We start from the raw sequence: 20,626 nt of genomic DNA on the forward strand, positions 1-20,626 counted from the left end.
GCGTAAACTCTCACATTTAACATAGAATAAGGTTTTATTTTAACAGAATAAATATCTCAGTCAGGTATGATGGCTTACGTGGTAAAATCCCAGGGTAGTTATTAGGCGAGTTGTTTGTAAATGATAAGAGTAAAAATTGGCCAGGCGTGGTGGCTGACGCCTGTAATCCCAGCACTTTGGGAGGCCGAGATGGGCAGATCACGAGGTCAGGAGATCGAGACCATCCTGGCTAACACAGTGAAACCCCATCTCTACTAGAAATACAAAAAATTAGCCAGGCGTGGTGGTGGGCACCTGTAGCCCACCTACTCAGGAGGCTGAGGCAGGAGAATGGCATGAACCCAGGAGACGGAGTCTGCAGTGAGCTGAGATTGCAGCACTGCACTCCAACCTGGGCATCAGAGCGAGACTCTGTCTCAAAAAAAAAAAAAGAATAAAAATTATTTTCTGGTAAAATGCCACTGATCTATGAAGGTACCAAAAGTTTAATTCATTATTTAAATGAGGAAAAGAATGGGAAACTTGGTACTTTAAGATGGTAATTTTATCTAATGAATACATACCTAAGACATAATATTGGGAATATCACTCTGTAATACTGTAGTAGATCTGGAAATGACCATAATTTAAATCGGGCAATTTCAGGTCTAGCGTAGTTAGTGGGTACCCAAAAAGTTCCTAGATGCGTAGTAAAGCTTCTTTATTAACACATTCAAATCAGCAAATATTTGTATGCCTTTTTCGTGCTTTGAGCTGAGCTTATTTTGGGTGCCAGAGCATAATCATAAAAATAGTTTTGTTAAACTGTTAGGTTAATTCTAATTGTTCTCTGTTTTAAATGGCATTACATTCATCTTTATGCATATAGCTCTTCGGTTGGGATAGCTTGCCCAAGCATCACAGGCGGATGACTCACAGTTTTCTGGTGTGCAGTAGGTATTGCCATGCTGCCTTCTCCATCGCTGTTTCAATTTACCTGCTACTGTGAGTGCTTGAGACAATGATGTCTTCGGCACTGGATTTTATAATTTAAAGTCATTTTTTTCTGGTCGAAGTCTAAAAAAAATTGTGTCTTTATTATATGGAGATTAATTTTTTACACATATATCCTTATTAAATTATCATTACTTTTATGTTAGAATTTAATGGCATCCTTAGTTTAATGAAATTTTCAGTATCATAGTTGATGTCCCAGAATCAAACTACAGGATTAGGTAGTCTTCGTATCTAGACTGATGTGTAGAAGACATGCCAGGCACGGCTGCTCGCTCCTGTAATCCTAGAATTTTGAGAGGCCAAGGCAGGAGGATCGCTTGAGTCCAGGAGTTGGAGACCAGCCTGGGCAACAAGGTGAAACCCTGTCTCTACAAAAAAAATAGCTTCGCATGGTGGCATGTGCCTGTAGTCCCAGCTACTTGGGAGGCTAAGATGGGAGGATCACTTGAGCCTGAGAAGTTGAGGCTGCACTGAGCCAAGACCGTGCCGCTGCACTCCAGCCTGGGTGACAGAGTGAGACCCTGTCTCAAAAAAAAAAAGTTTTGGAAAAATTCAACTTGAAATCATTTTGGAGATTCCCCCCCACTCAACCCCCAATATCGTTAGTGGTTTTTTGCATGTAACATTTACTGTTTATTCCGCCTACTTTCTGCCGTCATCATGGTTTTAACATTGGCACTATAGCATATTTATGTCAGCTTTATGACTTACTAAGTTTTAGGACTGACTTCAGGATTGACATGTGTAGATGACATGTACGAGATTCTTGTGAAAGACTATCTGTCTAGGAACACGACTACTGCTTACATTCTAGGAAATGCCTTCTATGGAGCAATGTTCTATGAAGGGTGGTGTGCCCTACAGTGCGCAAAAGATGAACGCTTGGAGAGCAGGAAGCAGGTACTAGACCTTGGAGTTCAAAACCAGCCTGACCAACACAGAAAAACCCTGTCTCTACTAAAAATACAAAATTAGCCGGGCGTGGTGGCACATGCCTGTAATCTCAGCTACTTGGGAGAATCGCTTGAACCGGTAGGCGGAGGTTGTGGTGAGCCAAGTAAGCGCCATTGCACTCCAATCTGGGCAACAAGAGTGAAACTCCGTCTCAAACAACAACAACAACAAACCAGCCCTAGCATTCCTAATATTTTTGTCCTTTTTCTGGCACTTTTTTCCATCTATGTGTCAGATACATCTAATCTATATGGTATATGTGTGGAATTCTGAGGAGAGAGAGTGGACAATGCAAGCTCACTTGTCTGTTTTTGTGTCCATGGCATTTTAGATAGTGGAATTCTGGCAATACTTGGTAATAAGTGACCACAAACATAAGTTAATTAATGGCACGATTCTTTTTTTTTTTTTTTTTTTTTTTTTTGAGACGGAGTCTCGCTCTGTCGCCCAGGCTGGAGTGCAGTGACCGGATCTCAGCTCACTGCAAGCTCCGCCTCCCGGGTTCGGGCCATTCTCCTGTCTCAGCCTCCTGAGTAGCTGGGACTACAGGCGCCCGCCACCTCGCCCGGCTAGTTTTTTGTATTTTTTAGTAGAGACGGGGTTTCACCGTGTTAGCCAGGATGGTCTCGATCTCCTGACCTATAGGGTGATCCGCCCGTCTCGGCCTCCCAAAGTGCTGGGATTACAGGCTTGAGCCACCGCGCCCGCACGATTCTTAAACAAGTTGTGAGACTAAAGGTATTGCATCTTTTTCTTTACACACACACACACACACAAAAATGGGCCGGGCATGGTGGCTCACGCCTGTAATCTCAGCACTTTGGGAGGCCGAGGCAGGCAGATCACCTGATGTTGGGAGGTCGAGACCAGCCTGACCAACATGGAGAAATTCGTCTCTACTAAAAATACAAAAACTAGCCGGGTGTGGTGGTGCATGCCTGTAATCCCAGCTAGTCGGGAGGCTGAGGCAGGAGAATCGCTTGAACCCGCGAGGCAGAGGTTGCAGTGAGCCGGAGGTCATGCCATTCACTTCAGCCTGGGCAACAAAAGCAAAACTCCACCTCAGGGAAAAAAAAAAAAAAAAAAAAAAAAAAAAAAGCCCCGCCCCCCAACCCCGCCATGTGCCCATTTGCTAACTTTCATGTGAAGACAAGTGTCCGTCAGTAAATATTTAGCAGGTTCTTACTTAGCAGATATATTTGGAAAACACAGTCTGTCCCTTTGAGGTACAGGTAACATTTGAATGAGTTAGAAAGTGACTGCAATCAGGAGCAGCAGAAAAGTACACTATAGACAGAGTATTTCTGAAATGATTGGAAATGTTCCATTATTGTGTAATTTTATCACTACAATGGATGTATCTTTTATTTTTAAAATCTTATTTTTAAAAAAGCTTTTTTCTGCAAGTATACTCAAACTTACATACAGATCTTTTTAACTATCTTTTAAAGTCTTTGGCCAGGTACACTGGCTCACACCTGTAACTCCCAGCAACTTGGGAGGCTGAGGCAGGAGGATCACTTGAGGCCAGGAGTTCAAGGCCAGCCTGGGCAACACAGCAAGACCATGCCTCTACTTAAAACTAAAATTTCTTTTTAAATAAACGAATACAACAGCTTTAAAGAGATTTTAAATGTTTTTGAGTTTTAGCATTTACCTTAAAAGATTTTAAAAAAACAAGCAGATTCAGTCACATTGTTCTCTTAACAATAGTATTTTTACCTTTACCTTGCCCTATTTTAAGTTCTATTGTGGGATTTTTTTTTGAGATGGAGTCTCGCTCTGTCACCCAGGCTGGAGTGCAGTGGTATGTTCTTGGCTCACTGCAAACTCTGCCTCCCAGTTGCACGCCATTCTCCTGCCTCAGCCTCCCAAGTAGCTGGGACTACAGGTGCCCACCACCACACCCGGCTAATTTTTTGTATTTTTAGTAGAGACGGGGTTTCACTGTGTTAGCCAGGATGGTCTGGATCTCCTGACCTCATGATCTGCCTGCCTCGGCCTCCCAAAGTGCTGGGATTAGAGGTGTGAGCTGCCACGCCCAGCCTATTTTTGTGTTTTAAAGTGTGTATCTTAATGCAGGAATGCTTGTATTTAACTCACACCTACATTATGTGTGAATATACATACTAGCGGGTCCATGCCCAGGTTTTATTCTGATAGGGATGTGCCCTCAAAAAGTTTAGAGATAAAGTATTCTAGAAAGCCTTCTCTTACCCTCTGCTCTGGACCTCCAGCAGTCACAGAGCCTCAGCCAAACTCGTCGATTACTATTTTGCTTGTCTGCTCTCCCTTTGGTTCCTCGAGATGGAACTATTTAATGAGATTGTGTAAAGTGTTTGAAACAATGTGCATGGGACCCATAATAATGAACAGGACAGACACGGTCCCTGTCCTGTAGAAACTTTGGACATGGTAGGGAAGACATGCTAAAAAAGGACATTGCAAGTCAGGCGCGGTGGCTCATGCCTGTAATCCCAGCACTTTGGGAGTCCAAGGCGGGCGGATCACGAGGTCAAGAGATTGAGACCATCCTGGCCAACATGGCAAAACCCTGTCTCTACTGAAAATACAAAAATTAGCTGGCATGCCTGTAATTCCAGCTACTCGTGAGGCTGAGGCAGGAGAATCCCTTGAACCAGGGAATCGGAGGTTGCAGTGAGCCAAGATCGTGCCACTGCACTCCAGCCTGGGACAGAGCGAGACTCCGTCTCCAGAAAAAAAAAGGACATTGCATGAATATTTAATTATGTTTGTGTGGAAGTATTCAAAGGAAACCCACAGGGAATAATTATACTTATTCATATGTAGAGACCTTAAGGTCACAGGAAGTGAAAAAGCTGATGTGGCTGAAGTGATGGGCAGGACTTTATAAAAAATTCCCAAGTCCCTAACAATGTGTCCCATATAGTATATTGAGTCCCATATAGGGGCTCAGTAATTCTTTGTAAATAAACAAATACAGCATCTTTAGAAAGAATTTTAAATGTTTTTGAGTTTTAGCATTTACTTTAAAAAATATTGTTTTCTAGTTTGCCATAGGTTACTCTAATTTCTACTGTTTTAAACTCGAATCCTTACCCATTTGTGGCAAATAACATTTGCCTCTGCTATCCCGTGCAGAAGATGAAGATAAGCCATACTCCCTGAACAGTGAAGTGTTTACTAATACAAGATTATTTATCTTAAGTTCCACTACTGATGAACTGTTGTGTCTTAAAGCCTATGTAGATATTTTATAATCCTTAGCATAGTACTGAAGAACTGTTTCAACATGATTACTAAAGTTGACAATATATAGATTGCCAGAATAATAATTAGAAAATTCCAAATAAATAAATGTGTAATTTATTTAGTACCCATTTAAAAGTGCATGTGATGGAAATGAGCTGTTTTTTTAAAAATTAGTTCCTTTTTTATCTTTGACCTTATTTCCTACCACAAATTCAGTAACTTATGAAGATATTTAAAAGCTGACTAAATTTGGATCTACTAATATTCTTTTTTCCTTGGAATTTTATTACTGTAATGTACTTCTGAGATTGTATTAAAAAAGAAAGTTCTGAGATTGTATTAAAAAAGAAACTGCATGTGTAAGATTATCATTATCTGTGGTGGGTGGGGGTGGATACGTAGAGTGGATGATTTGCAAAAGAAAGGAAGATAGATCCTCGTTATATTTAGGGTATCTTTTCTTTCCACATTCTGAATTTGGCCTTTAAGAATATTCGGGCCAACATAAAAGGCCCAAATCACTGCTGTTACCCCAGGAAGCTGTGCATTAGGGTTTTGGGGGAAGGAGGACGATAATTAGAAGAAATTTGGATCGGGCAGCTCATCAAAAAATAGAGAAATGGGCCAGGTGCGGTGGCTCACGCCTGTAATCCCAGCACTTTGGGAGGCCGAGGCGGGTGGATCATGAGGTCAGGAGATGGAGACCATCCTGGCTAACACGGTGAAACCCTGTCTCTACTAAAAATACAAGAAAATTAGCCAGGCATGGTGGCAGGTGCCTGTAGTCCCAGCTACTCGGGAGGCTGAGGCAGGAGAATGGTGTGAACCTGGGAGGTGGAGCTTGCAGTGAGCCAAGATCATGCCACTGCACTCCAGCCTGGGTGACAGAGTGAGACTCCGTCTCAAAAAAAAAAAGAGAAATGAAAGCCTTCCTTCTTTTCTCTCAAGTTAGTAGCAAGTAACTGGCTGTACTTTATCCTTTGTCTGACCCGGCAGGGGCAGAACCAACATTTTATTTTCTTTAAGTCTCAGAGGAGCCTTTTCTGGAAGCTGCATGGTTATTTCAAAGTTGGAAAAAATAATAGGTTCCTGTGGAAATTTATGAAAACATTTTTCTTGACTTCCTTCTCAAAACCTTGGGTGATTGATAGAGGGAGCATGGTTTAGGAGCCATATTTTGAAAGCAAAGTGGCAAGAGATGAGGGGTAGAGCCTTCAGGCTTTCTGTGAAATTAAGATCGCATTCTAAGTGCAGTATGCAGCCACTGAGGCTTTTGGCAGGCACTGATGAACACTTCTGTAAACCACAGTGAAGTTTGCATGTCTGCCGCCAATTTCCTTTCTACAAAGCCTGAAATAATATCCTTTCCCTCCTTATGATGCCTAATGAAATCCTACTTATCCTTCAATGTAAAGTTCAAGCTTCCCTTCTTCAGTGAAGGAGGTAGTTATCTAGATATTTAGGAAGGAGAGCATGAACTGAAAAGGGAACCTTCTGCATAGTGGAGTAACTGTAAACCCCCTCCTGGCTCAGTTCCTCAGAGCAGAGAGTGAAAAAAGAGAACACAGAGAAATAGTGCAAGCAGTGGAGTGTCTATCATAGGGTTGACTAAGCATGAGCATACAAGTTGGGATGCAAGGAGAGGCTGCTGAGGTTGGGAAGCATAAATTTATGGCAGAGAATGTTTGCAATTTTTGAAAGTGTGATAAAATATTTATGACATTTACTATTTTGAATATTTTTAAGTGTGTGGTTCTGTGGCATTAAATACATTTATGTTGTAGTCCAGCCACCACCACCATCCATCTTTAGAACTTTTTCATCCTTCCCAACTGAAACTCTGTACTCATTCAATTAATGTAGTAGTTTTAAGCTAGCAATACATGACAACCTTAGAACTAGAACTGGTGGACAGAGGACTGTGTCATGGTAGGTATGCATGAAAGAGATGTGGTTAAAGGATTCTAAAATGCTACACAAAGCATTTACTGTTTGCAGGTGGATGAAGCTGAGAGGGACTGATAAGGAGGGATGAGGCAGAGAAGAGAAATAAACTTGTATCTGGTTGCATTTAAGTAAATGATTCACATTCAGAAAATACATAGCTCTGGGCCAGGTGTGGTGGCTCACGCCTGTAATCCCAGCACTTTGGGAGGCCAAGGCGGGCAGATCACGAGGTCAGGAGATCGAGACCATCCTGGCTAACACGGTGAAACCCTGTCTCTACTAAAAATACAAAAACAAAATTAGCCTGATGTTGTGGTGGGCACCTGTAGTCCCAGCTACTTGGGAGGGTGAGGTTGGAGAATGGCGTGAACCCGGGAGGTGGAGCTTGCAATGAGCTGAGATCTTGCCACTGCACTCCAGCCTGGGCAACAGAGCGAGACTCCATCTCAAAAAAAAAAAAGAGAAAATACATAGTTCTTCTGGTATGAATAGCCACCTGGCATTGATCTACTGGAATCCAAAGAAATTAATAGTAAAAATAATAATGGTTATAATTAAACACCATGTTTGTTCTTAGAAGTAAGATAAATTGGCCGGGCGTGGTGGTTCATGCCTGTAATCCCAGCACTTTGGGAGGCCGAGGTGGGCGGATCACGAGGTCAGGAGATCGAGACCATCCTGGCCAACACGATTAAACCCCATCTCTACTAAAAATACAAAAAATTAGCTGGGCGTGGGCGGGCGCCTGTAGTCCCAGCTACTCGGGAGGCTGAGGCAGGAAAATTGCTTGAATCCACGAGGCAGAGGGTGCAGTGAACTGAGATTGCACCACTGCACTCCAGCATGGGCGACAGAGGGAAACTCTGTCTAAAAAAAAAAAAGATAAATTACCTGGAATTAGTATAAAAGCAAAATTTGATAAGAGACAACAGATTTGGAGAAAATATTTGTGATATGAACTCCTTCAAAGACAGCTATAATTCAGTTAAACAAACAAAAAAAATATGTGGCCGGGCACGGTGGCTCACACCTGCAATCCCAGCACTTTGGGAGGCCAAGATGGGAAGACTGCTTAAGCCTAGGAGTTTGAGACTATCCTGGACAACATAGGGAGACTCTGGCTGTACAAAAATGTGAAAAATTAGCTGGGCATGGTGACATGTGCCTGTAGTCTCAGCTACTTAAGAGGCTGAGGTGGGAGGATTGCTTGAGCATGGGAGGTCAAGGCTGCGGTGAGCTGTGATCATACCACTGTGATCCACCTGGGTGACAGAGTGAGACTCTGTTTAAAAAAACAAACAAACAAAAAAGAGTGCAGAGATTACAGAAGTTTTTTTAGAAAAATGGCTAATAAATATTTATAAACATAGAAATTGTTGATTAGGAAAATACAAAATTTAAACAATGAAGTGCTGTTGTTTAGTATGAAATATTTTATGCATAATAAGTTGTGTGTGTATGTATATATCTCTAAAGATTGTTTAAAGAACAAGAGCAAAACAGACTTTAAGAATTAGGATGTTACCAATACCTTTGAAGCCCCTGTGTTCTTCCTTTTTCTACTGTGCCTCCCCACCAGAGGTATCTGCCATCCTGAAATTGTTGTCTAGTGTACCTTTGCTTTTCTCCCTCTCCAGAATGAGGGTTTTGTGACCCAACAATCTGATTAGAGTCCTGCGTTGGGCAGGTGCAAGGAGGGCAAAGAGAGATTATTTTCTGAGGTGTAAAGTACCCCAGCCTCATAACAAGGCCGTGAGAGTTATGAACTGGAACTGTGGACAAAAATCATAACATCACACCACATATGGTTATGTGTCTATAACAACATTTTGGAATGTTTTAAAACTACATACTATATACAACTGGAATTGTGCTTTATTCTGTGTACTTTATTCACTACACATTGTGAGAATGGCCTATGTTGATGTGTAGCTGTAGTTCATTTGTTTTAACTCAGATATAGTATTACATCACATAAATATACTATAAATTTACTTATCCATACTCTGTCAACTAAGAGTAAAGATTTTAAAAATTAATAATCTAGTGTAGATTAATGGTAAAGGGCAGAGAGGATATATATTGATATCATCCCTTGCAAGGTAAAGTTTTCAGTAAGTTACCAAAATTTAAAATTCAGACACCATTGAGCTGTCAAGTCCACATCTAGTAATCTATCCAAAAAAAATTTGTGCAAATATAGAGAAATTTACTAGGATGCTCTTTTAAAAAAGTAATAAAATTATGTTTGTTAATTAAATTAAATGAATTACAATAGAGTTAAACCATGGAATATTATGCAGTGTTTAATGTCAGGCTGATCAATACATATACGTTGAAGGGTGTCTGACAGGGAGCCTAGCCTATGGAATGCTGACAGGAGCAGTGAGCGAGGATGGTGCGCTCCCTTTGCAGTCCTGCCCCTACTTGACCAGGGGCACCACACACATCCAGAATCGTTTTCTTCCCAGAGCCTGGCCAGGCATCTCTCTCTCTCTTTTTTTTTTTTTTTTTTGAGATAGAGTCTCACTCTGTCGCCCAGGCTGAAGTGCAGTGGCGCAATCTCGACTCACTGCAACCTCCGCCTCCTTGGTTCAAGCAATTCTCCTGCCTCAGCCTCCCGAGTAGCTGGGACTACAGGCGTCTGTCACCACGCCCGGCTAATTTTTGTATTTTTAGTAGAGGCGGCGTTTCACCATGTTGGTGAGGCTGGTCTCGAGCTCCTGACCTCAAGTGATCCGCCTGCCTCGGCCTCCCAAAGTGCTAGAATTACAGGCATGAGCTACTGTGCCCAGCCCCAGACATCTCAAGTATAACAATAAAATCCTAATCCTTAACATGGTATCTTGTTGGAAGTCATCATCTGTGTCATGGTTATCTTAGTTTTTTTCTTTTTTTTCTCCCCTTCTTTCTTTTTTGAGACAGAGTCTCACCCTGTCACCAGGCTAGAATGCAGTGGCACGATCTCAGCTCACTGCAGACTTCGCCTCCTAGATTCAAGTGATTCCCCTGCTTCAGCCTCCTGAGTAGCTGGGACTACAGTTGTGCCACCACATCCAGCTAATTGTTGTATTTTTAGTAGAGATGGGTTTTACCGCGTTGGCCAGGATGGTCTCGATCTCCTGACCTCATGATACACCCGCCACATCCACCCAAAGTGCTGGGATTCACAGGTGTAAGCCACTGCACCCGGCCTATCTTAGTATTTTAATGTAGTAAGTCGACCACGGTGAGGGAAAATGCTGAAAGAGGAAATATTACCAACTGAAATCCCTATAGATAAGATCAGAGAGATTGTAAATTGGGGTTTAGGGATCAATTTCCTAATTTAGATTAGTATAATGTTTTTATTCTCTAGTATTATGTATTTTTTGGTGGAAGAGGATCAAGGGAGGATGACATCACAGATAAAATTTCCTTTTTCTTTTTCCTATTTTTTTTGGTGACAGTCTTGCTCTGTCACCCAGGCTGGAGTTCAGTGGTGTGATCTCAGGTCGCTGCAACCTCTGCCTCAGCCTCCCAAGTAGCTGGGATTTCAAGCACGTTCCACCACACCTGGCTGATTTTTGTTTTTCTTTTTTAGTAGAAACAGGGTTTCACCATGTTGTCCAGCCTGGTCTCAAACTCCTGGACTCAACCGATCCTTCGGCTTCAGCCTCCCAGAGTGCTGGGATTACAGGCATGAGCCACTGAGCTGGGCTGGTAAGGTTTCTTCTTAACAGTACTAAGTTGTCACTCAGCGTGTGTGGGTTGGGGGATTGGTTCCAGGACCATCACCCTCATATCGAAATCTGTGCTTGCACAAGTCTCTTATATAAAATGGCATAGTGTTTGCATATAACCTAGGCACATCCTTACTTATACTTTTTTTTTTTTTTTTGAGATAGAGTCTCGCTCTGTCACCCAGGCTGGAGTGCAGTGGCATAATCTCAGCTCACTGTAACCTCTGCCTCCCAGTTTCAAGCAATTCTCCTGACTCAAGCCTCCTGAGTACCTGGGATTACAGGTGCGCACCACCATGCCTGGCTTACTTTTTGTATTTTTAGTAGAGACGAAGTTTCACCATATTGACCAGGCTGATCTCAAACTCCTGACCTCAGGCGATCTGCCTGCCTCAGCCTCCCAAAATGCTGAGATTACAAGTGTGTGCCACTGCACCCGCCCTTCCCTTATACTTTAAATCATCTCATAATATTTAATACGGTGCAATGTAAACACTATGCAAATAGTTATATTTTTTAAAATTTTATTTTTTATTGTTGTATTGTTTTTATTTGAAATCGTATTTGAATATTTTTGATCCACAGTTGCTTGCACCTGCAAATGCAGAAACCTTGGATGTGGAGGCCAGCTGTACTCTGTGTGTGTGTGTGACTATAAGTGAACAGATAACTAAAGAGGTGATAGAAAACTTTTTTTATTAATTATTTTTAATAAAAAAAAGATGTTCAAGGATAATAGATTTGCTTTGAAGATTTGTACCAAAATGGTTTGGTACAAAAATATTCAAGCAATAGGATTTACTTGGCATACATTCAAGAATTTCTATGCCTCATTTTATTAAGCCTCAGAGACATGCAAAATGGAAATTATGCATCTTTTTTTTTTTTTCTGATACGGAATCTCACTCTGTTGCCAGGCTGGAGTGCAGTGACACAATCTCGGCTCACTGCAATATCCGTCTCCCGGATTCAAGCAATTCTCCTGCCTTAGCCTCCCAAGTAGCTGCAACTACAGGCGTGCACCACCACGCCCAGTTAATTTTTGTATTTTTAGTAGATATGGGGTTTCACCATGTTGGCCAGGATGGTCTCCATCTCTTAACCTCGTGATCCACCCGCCTCGGCCTGCCAAAGTGCTGGGATTACAGGCGTGAGTCACCGCACCTGGCCTACTTTCATTATGTTTTCCTACTCCATTTTCTATATTATCTGTTAGTTAAATACTAACATTTACTAGGAATAATTTTCCTGTTACTTTTTTGCTAGTGTGTGCTTATTTGTACATAATTTATTAAAGCTGACATTGCCGGCCGGGCGCGGTGGCTCACGCCTGTAATCCCAGCACTTTGGGAGGCTGAGGCAGTTGGATCATGAGTTCAGGATTTCAAGACCAGTCTGACCAACATGGTGAAACCCCATCTCTACTAAAAATACAAAAATTAGCCAAGCGTGGTGGCACTTGCCTATAATCCCAGCTGCTCAGGAGGCTGGCAGGAGAATCACTTGAACCTGGGAGGCGGAGGTTGCAGTGAGCCAAAATTAAGCCACTTCACTCCAGCCTGGGTGACAGGGTGAGACTCTGTCTGAAAATAAAAAAATTTAAAAAAAATAAATAAAGCTGACATTGCCAATGGTATGTTAGGTTAATTGGGATGTCTTCAATTATATGACAGCTAATGTGCCAGTTAAGTTTAAATAAAAATGCTAAGGCAAACAACTTAGTCTTCCTTTTATTTTTAAACATTGTAGATTTATAGGTTTTAATTCAGGAAGTGCAGGTTGCATATAAAATTCTTGATTTCAGATCATTTCCATGGAAAATGGTAAACTATTGAATATAATATAGGTAGGCTTTTATTTAAAATTTTAATATAATGAAAAAACATTATTACGAAATATCATGTGTGCTGGGCACGGTGGCTCATGCCTGTAATCACAGCACTTTGGGAGGCTGAGGCAGGTGGATCACTTGAGGTGAGGAGTTCGAGACCAGACTGGCCAACATGGTGAAACCCTGTCTCTACTAAAACGAAAATTAGCCAGGCCCAGTGGCATGTGTCTATAATCCCAGATACTAGAGAAGCTGAGGCATGGGAATTGCTTGAACCCAGGAGGCAGAGGTTGCAGTGAGCTGAGGTCACACCACTGCACTCTAACCTGGGTGACAGAGAGTCCTCAAAAAAAGAAATATCACGTGAATGTTTGGCAGAACTTGGTTAAGTTTCTTATTCAGTGGAATGTGTACAGAAATAACATCTCTACGAGGAGGGAGAAGTGAAAGGGTTGGATGATAGCCACTAAGTCTTCAGAGCATGATATCATAAACTTCAGCTTTTACAAACGGACAATGTATGGGGAATTAATTAGATCACTTTTAATAAATTTGCCAACTTTTTTGTAAATCACAGAAAATGAATTTGTGATTATCTCTACTGTTGACAATGAGAAGTGTAGTGGATATACCAAAAATCATTTAGTGTTGAGTTTACACTATCTATGACAGTTAGTTTCCTAGCTTTTTTTTTTTTTAAACGGAGCCTTGTTCTGTCGCCAGGTAGAGTGCAATGGTGCGATCGCAGCTCACTGCACTTCCCCTTTCCGGGTTCAAGCAATTCTCCTGCCTCAGTCTCCTGAGTAGCTGGGACTACAGGCGCACGCCACCATGCCCAGCTAATTTTTGTATTTTTAGTAGAGACAGGGTTTCACCATGTTGGTCAGATGGTCTCGATCTTGACCTCATGATCCCACCTTGGCCTCCCAAAGTGCTGGGATTACAGGTGTGAGCCACCGCTCCCGGCCCAACTAGCATCTTTTTTAATGAATGAATTGTTTTTATTTGCTTCTAATTTTTTTTAAAATTAAAAGATAATTTGCATACATTAAAATTCAACCTCTTTAGGGTACAATTCTGAATTTTGACAAATGCATGCAGTCATGTAACCACCACCACCACAATGAAGATACAGAACAGTTCCTTCAGTTCCAAAATTCTGTCATGCCCTTTTACGAAAAGTCAGTTCCCTTACCACCAGCCCTGGCAACCTTGGATCTGTTTACTATTCCTATAGGTTTGTCTTTTCCAGAATGTCTCATTTTATCATATATGTGTAGCCCTTTACGTTGGCTTCTTTCTAATGCATATGCAGGTATCTTGCGTTCATCCCTTATTATTGCTTTGTGGTATGCCATTGTATGGATGTACCACAGTTTGTTTCCCATTCACTACTTGAAGAACAAGTATGCATTTCTAGTTTTGGGTGATTATGAATAAAGGCTCTGTAAACATTTTTGTCAATGTAAATACTCGTTTTACTTAGGTTAAGTACCTAAGAGTTAGGATTGCTGGCTCATAGGGTAAGTGCATTCCCACCTGGTGAGAAACTGCTATTGCTCCTATTGGGTAGCCTAGAATTTCGTGTTAAGTTTGTGGTAGATGCTGCAGATTATTGCAGATTGTCCACTTGTGGGCAATTGAGAGTCAGTCATAATTGTTATGTTTTATTTTAGTTACCACTTTCTCCTGCAAGCCATGTTTTGATTTCTGGCCTTCATCTATAAAGATTCAAAAGTGAATGCAGTAGTGTCCCGTTTTCCGCAGGGGATGTATTCCAAGACCCTAGTGGATGCCTGAAACTGCATATAGGACTGAATAGTATATGTACTGTTTTCTCCTTTACATCCATACCTATAATAAAGTTTAATTTATAAATTAGTCACAGTAAGAGATTAACAGCAATAGCAATAAAATAGAACAATTATAACAATATACTGTAATAAAGATTATGTGAATGTGGTATCTCTCTCAAAATATTGTATGTAATATTTTCAGCCTAAAGTTGATCACAGGTAAAGGGTGACTGCTGTACCATTATGTCTTAATTTGTTGTACAACGATGAATTTAATATCTTAATGGTTATCATTGTACTAGCATGAGTGGTCAAGATTTTTAACCTCCTGAACTTAGTTTTCTCTTCTGCAAAATGGTGATAAATTATCGCTACCTTACAGAGTGGTATTCTTCCGTAAGATGGTGATAAATTATTACCCTGCAATAAGGACTTTATGAAATTCTACACGGAAAATGCTTAACATAGCAATGGGCACAAAGCACATGTTAGCTTTTTTTTTTTTTTTTAAGTGTTTGTTTTAATACCAAACCTGAGATTATAATTTAAACATTCCTATCAAAGCTCAGGAAGTACAGACAGACGCTGGGGCATTTTTGTGACCGGGAAATAGTCTGGTTTTTACATTACTGAAATTTGCCAAGGCTAAGTGGTCTTGGAATCAAACCTAAACAGTTTCTCTGCCACAGTGAAATTTAAACACATATGGGTGGAGTTTGCAAAGGAATTAAAAACAATTCAGGTTTCTTCTCTTTGACTTATTTTCTCCATGTACTATTACCCTATTCTGTATTAGATTAATTGTAAAGCTTATTTATTCATGCCTTATATACACATTTCTATTACTAAAAAAGTACCACTTTCATTAAAATGATTGACAACCCCTGTGTCCTGATGGGGAGCTTGTGTTGAAGTGGGAGAACAAACCCCTTACACCTCATCCTCAGCATTGTATTGGCTCCCACCTGACATCCATCAGCTCCTAGCAGGCGTGCAATTTACAAGTCCTTTAATCCTCCCCAACCCAGCAATTCACTGCCCCAGTGGCTCTCAAAGTATGATTCCTGTAGTGAAGGCCCAGGTCAGCAGTGTCACTGTCTCCTGGGAGCTTGTTAGAAATGCAAATTATGTGGCCCCACCGTACACTGAATCTGACTTTGATAGGGCATTCAGTGATGTACGTCTTGATAACCCACTAGGTGATTCAAGTGCACACTAGAGAGAGGGAACCACCAGAGAGGAGGGGGTTGGAGAGGTTATTTTCCCCAGTGAGGGAGAATGTCTGTAGCCTGTTAACTCATTATGATTTTATAAATATTTTAATCTGACATTTTCTTTTGTTTGTTTGTTTGTTTTTGAGATGGAGTCTCACTCTGTCGCCCAGGCTGGAGTGCAGTGGCGCAATGTCAGCTCACTGCAACCTCCACCTCCTGGGTTCAAGCGATTCTTCTGCCTCAGCCTCCTGAGTAGCTTAGATTACAGGTACCCCCCACCACGCCTGGCTAATTGTTGTATTTTTGGTAGAGATGGATTTTACCATGTTGGCCAGGCTGGTCTCGGAACTCCTGACCTCAGGTGATCCACCCACCTCAGCCTGCCAAAGTGCTGAGATTACAGGCATGAGCCACCGTGCCTGGCTTTAATCTGACATTTTCTGATTTTTCAAGGCTGTGGGAAATTGTTAATGTACTGATTGCAGTATGTAAAATTATAAAGACAGATAAAAATGAGTAATAAATATTTTACCAGTTAAACTATGTTTTGAAATAACATATACAGCTTGTTTTCCTTAGGAAATATGTATGTAGTAGTTATTAATTCTGTATTATTTAGTCACTGAAATCAATGAGCTGTGCTGGAAAGGAAAACATAAATGGGAAAATGGTATTTGAGGTCATTCAAAATGAGATTTTAACATCTTAAGCTTGTGAATCATGAATCTGTAACCAACATCTTGGTCCAGGGCAGTAGCCCTGTTAAATAGAAACAAACTGTTTTTCCGTTAGCTTTTTAGAGCATTACTAATAGTTAAGGCATTAGTCCATTTAGAAATCACCCTATTCCCAGCTGTACTTTGAACGCTTTTAAAGGTTCCATGTGCCTCAGTTGTTTACTTTACTTTGATAAATAGAAGGCTCTCTGTGCTCATATACTCCGTCTCATGCAGTGCGCTGCAGCAGTCCGTCCTCTGGGGAGGTGTGGCATGTTTTGCATGAGGTGGTCCTTGGGCAGTTAAGTTCGAAGAATGCACTGAAGTCATAGTGCATTGGTCTGAGCTCCTGGCAGATCCTGTGTGATCTTCAGCCTCCCCGAGGCTTTACAGCCAGGAGTGAGATTTTATCACATGAACTTTAAAAGAGTAAAGCCAAATATCTTTTTATTAAACCAGAGTAGATTAATTATCAGTATATGTGAAATCATGTCCACTGATCAAGGTAAGTGGTTTCATTTTCTAGTAGATATAGTTTTTTCTTCCCCAGCGTGGGTCACTTTGTAACACGGCATGCTGCGGGATGTAAAAGTGGCAGAGTTTGGTTTTATTTTAAAGTTAATAGAACTCACATTGGTTTTCAACTTCAGGATTAAAATATATGCTATTGATGGGTTTGACTCTCCTGGAGGCTTCTTCTGGGCTAACCAGATACAAATGTGTTTGATAGTTATGTTCCTCTGGCTTATTTTTATTAACATAAGTAAAGTTTGGAAATTCAGTCACTGAGGGGAGAAATACAGAGAAAGAAAGAAACAGTTTTCTCTTTTTCCTTCCATTTCTGGTGTGAACAAATGTTAAGAAATATTTATTACTAATCTTTTTTCTAGTGCTACTGCATGGAGCATTGTTCTGTTAAAACAAACAAAAATTCCCACCATCCCAGTCTTGTTTTGGTGAAGTTCAGGGGAGTAAGTATTATTTGTTTTTCCATAAAAGACAACATTGTAGAGATAGGCACGAGTTTGTTTTTTAAAAATTGTTAGTGGTAGTAGTAGTAAGCCACTGTGGTCTCTTTGAATGTTGTAGAGAGTATATTAATGAGAAACTGAGTCTTTGAAATAGAAGTGTAATTCTACTGTGTGATAGAAATGTAATCATGTGACGGGAAATGTCTGCTAAAAATATTTTTAATAGCTGAAATGGGTTCATTTTGTTTATCTATTTTTCCGTTCGTTTTTGACTGGATATAAGCCTCGCTGAAAAATGTCTGCATTGCTGAACAAGATAAACTAAAACTTAGAACCGGCAGCCCTCACAGTTATCAGTATTCTTTCTGATGGTGGTGTGGCTCTTTCCTTCCTTGAGTGTCAGGGGCATACGCTGAGTGTGGAAGCCCAAGGTTGGGGTTGGTGACAGCACTGCCTCGGGAGAGCTGAGGCGCCCCTCCTGCAGCTGCACAGCTGGCTCTGTTCCCAGGTTCTAGTAGCTGCGGGAGGGTTAAGCAGCCCAGTCCATGCCTGCCCCTGCTCCCTCCGTCACTCAGGCAGAAGGCTGAATTCTTTTGCAGGCGTTCTACCACTCTTGCATCAAGTTTGGAGGTCTTGTGATCTCTCCAAAATTTACCATCATACTCTAAATATGAAATAAATTTTTTAAAATGCTGCAAAAGGAAAGTGTTTTCTCACCCCAAGCAGTGAAGTTTTAGGTTCTCTTTTTCCTGAAATAGCTTCTGTTCCTTCTCATTTCATCTTTAGTTAGAGATGATTGGAGAGACAGTATTCCCTCCTGGAAGGCAGCTCTTAATTAGGGAGGAAAATCCTTCTAGAACAGGAAGATGAAGCTTGAGAGGTCAATGTTGACAAACATAGAGAAATTGTTGGCTCTTGTTTTCTGCTTTAATGGACAGCACCCTTTAGAGAGTGGCCACTACAACAGTACGGGCTTTTTAAGTTCCTTTTTAGGTTTTTAAACTGAGAAGATAGTAATATAGCACTTCCTGCCTACACTACTGGATAATTTTGTTAAATCATCTAAGAAAAATTGTAAATATGCGTATTTAGTGCACATGTTATTTACAACAGTTTTATCTTTTTTAAATGACCTGAAAAAACTTCTTTTTCTAAAGCTTATGCTTTCAGGCAAACTCCTTTCATGTGAAAGAAATGAAATATGATGGAGTATGATGAATGACTCAATAGGAAATATTATGCAGTTCTTTGGAAGGATGATAACCTGGTATTCATTTAATAAACATCCAAATGTACGTGTAACCTGAACTGCAAACTAGGATTAAGATTTAAATTTAATCGGTTCTTCTTAGATACTAGAATAGACTTGAGGAGGTCAAGAGTAGATAGGAGGTTCCTGGAATAATCTAAGGAAAAGTTGAGTTCATTTATTTCAAAAATAAAAAGGCATTTTCTTAGATGTTTTGTAGACCATCCCTGCCCACTTCCTGAGCCACCTTCTGATAACCTTTACTATAGGCGCCTTTTATCTTTATAAAATAACAAGCTAATTTTTATTGGCTGAAGTACATTTATAAATGTCTTCACCCTGGTTTGTGTGTGTTCTCTGATTTATCTCCCACCACAGCACCTGCTAAGCTCTGGCTGGAACAGGTCCTTCCATTTTTATTCCCTGGCGAATTGACACAGTTAGTTGGTTATATGTTTTAGCAGGCAGAAGGAAAATACTTATGAGAAGAAAAATAGTGTTGATCATAGAATTTGGTCATTCTACATGGTGGTTATTATAATAAATTTGGCCTGGCGAAAATGGGTCCTTCACCTTCTTAGAGAATAAGTACACACACATTTTTTTTTAAATTTAAACAAAAAAATAAAAGACTGTGTCACTGTGGTCTTGTCTTTTCCATGCCATTATAAAGCAGTTATTTCTTTCTTTTTTTTTTTTCTTTTTTTTTGAGACGGAGTCTCACTCTGTCACCCAGGCTGGAGTACAGTGGCGCTAAGCTCCATCTCCCGGGTTCACGCCATTCTCCTGCCTCAGCTTCCTGAGTGGCTGGGACTACAGGCGCCTGCCACCACACCCGGCTAATTTTTTGTATTTTTAGTAGAGATAGGGTTTCACCGTGTTAGCCAGGATGGTCTTGATCACCTGACCTTGTGATCCGCCCAGTCGGCCTTCCAAAGTGCTGGTGGCATGAGCCACCGTGCCTGATCATAAAGCAGTTATTATTTCTTATGCTCAGTCCCAAAAACCTAGTCTTCCTTGAGTCATTTTTCTCTTACATACAATCTGGCAACAAATCTGGCTTCAAGATCTATCAAATTGACTATGTCTTATTGCCTCTACTGCTTCTTGCCCTGCTTTAGGTTACCCACAGCTTTCCCCTGGATTGGTTCTACTAGTCTCCTATCTACCCTTGACCTCCTGGAGTCCATTCTCTACCTAACAGCCTGTGTGCATCTCTAAAAACGAAAGGCAGATAATTGCCACTTCTCTGCTCGCAGTCCTTCAGTGGATTCCCATCTCTTTCAAAGGAAATCACCTGTTCTTTCAATGATGTGCAAGGCCCTACCTTCTCTAGCCCCTATCCCTACCCCCTTAACTTTCTGACCTCAGCATCAAATATGCTCCCTAGTTTATCCATGTTGTATTCCTTATTTCTCTTTGAACATATCAACTGTGATTCTACCTTAGAATTTTTGTAGTGTTTACACTTTGCTTGGAATGCTAATCCTCAAAATATGTTATGCCTTATTCCCTTCATGTCTACTCAGCTAACACTGTATTAGTGAGACCTCCTTGTCCTCCCTGTATATAGGATATAATAATATCTTCTCATCTAACAGCACTCCTGTTCCTTCACCTAGCTGTACTTTCTTTATAGCACTTTTTTTTTTTTTTTTTTTTTTGAGACAGGGTCTTTCTGTTATCCAGGCTGGAATGTGGTGGCGCAGTCTTGGCTCACTGTAACCTCTGCCTTTCAGGCTCAAACGATCCTCCCACCTTAGCCTCCATAGTAGCCAGGACTTACAGGCACATACCACCATGCCTGGCTAATTTTTATATTTTTAGTAGAGACATGGGTTTTGCCTTGTTGCCCAGGCAGGTCTCAAACTCCTGAGCTCAAGCAATTCACCAGCCTTGGCTTTCCAAAGTGCTGGGATTACAGGGGTGAGCCACTGTGCCTGGCTCCTCATAGCACTTTTACCATTTAGCATGTTGTACAGATTTTTTGTTGTTG

At 41.0% G+C, this 20,626-nt stretch overlaps 1 protein-coding gene across 5 annotated transcripts in view; it reads left to right on the forward strand.

Annotated features, from left to right (window-relative positions):
* The window catches only part of FGD4 (FYVE, RhoGEF and PH domain containing 4), a 266,934-nt gene that overhangs the window by 132,268 nt on the left and 114,040 nt on the right, over positions 1-20,626 (forward strand). Inside the window, exon 1 of one of the 5 annotated variants that reach the window (XM_015151411.3) lies at positions 16,739-16,915. The exons of 3 other annotated variants lie outside the window; for them this stretch is intronic. In XM_015151411.3, the coding sequence (XP_015006897.2) occupies positions 16,825-16,915 (91 nt within the window). In that variant the 5' untranslated portion in view covers positions 16,739-16,824. Of the gene's footprint in view, positions 1-16,738; positions 16,916-17,300; positions 17,382-20,626 lie in introns of those variants that run through there. One more of the 5 variants, XM_028829400.2, reaches the window with a different exon arrangement.

The sequence above is a fragment of the Macaca mulatta genome, chromosome 11, assembly GCF_049350105.2.
Source record: "Macaca mulatta isolate MMU2019108-1 chromosome 11, T2T-MMU8v2.0, whole genome shotgun sequence".
Lineage (NCBI taxonomy): Eukaryota > Metazoa > Chordata > Mammalia > Primates > Cercopithecidae > Macaca > Macaca mulatta.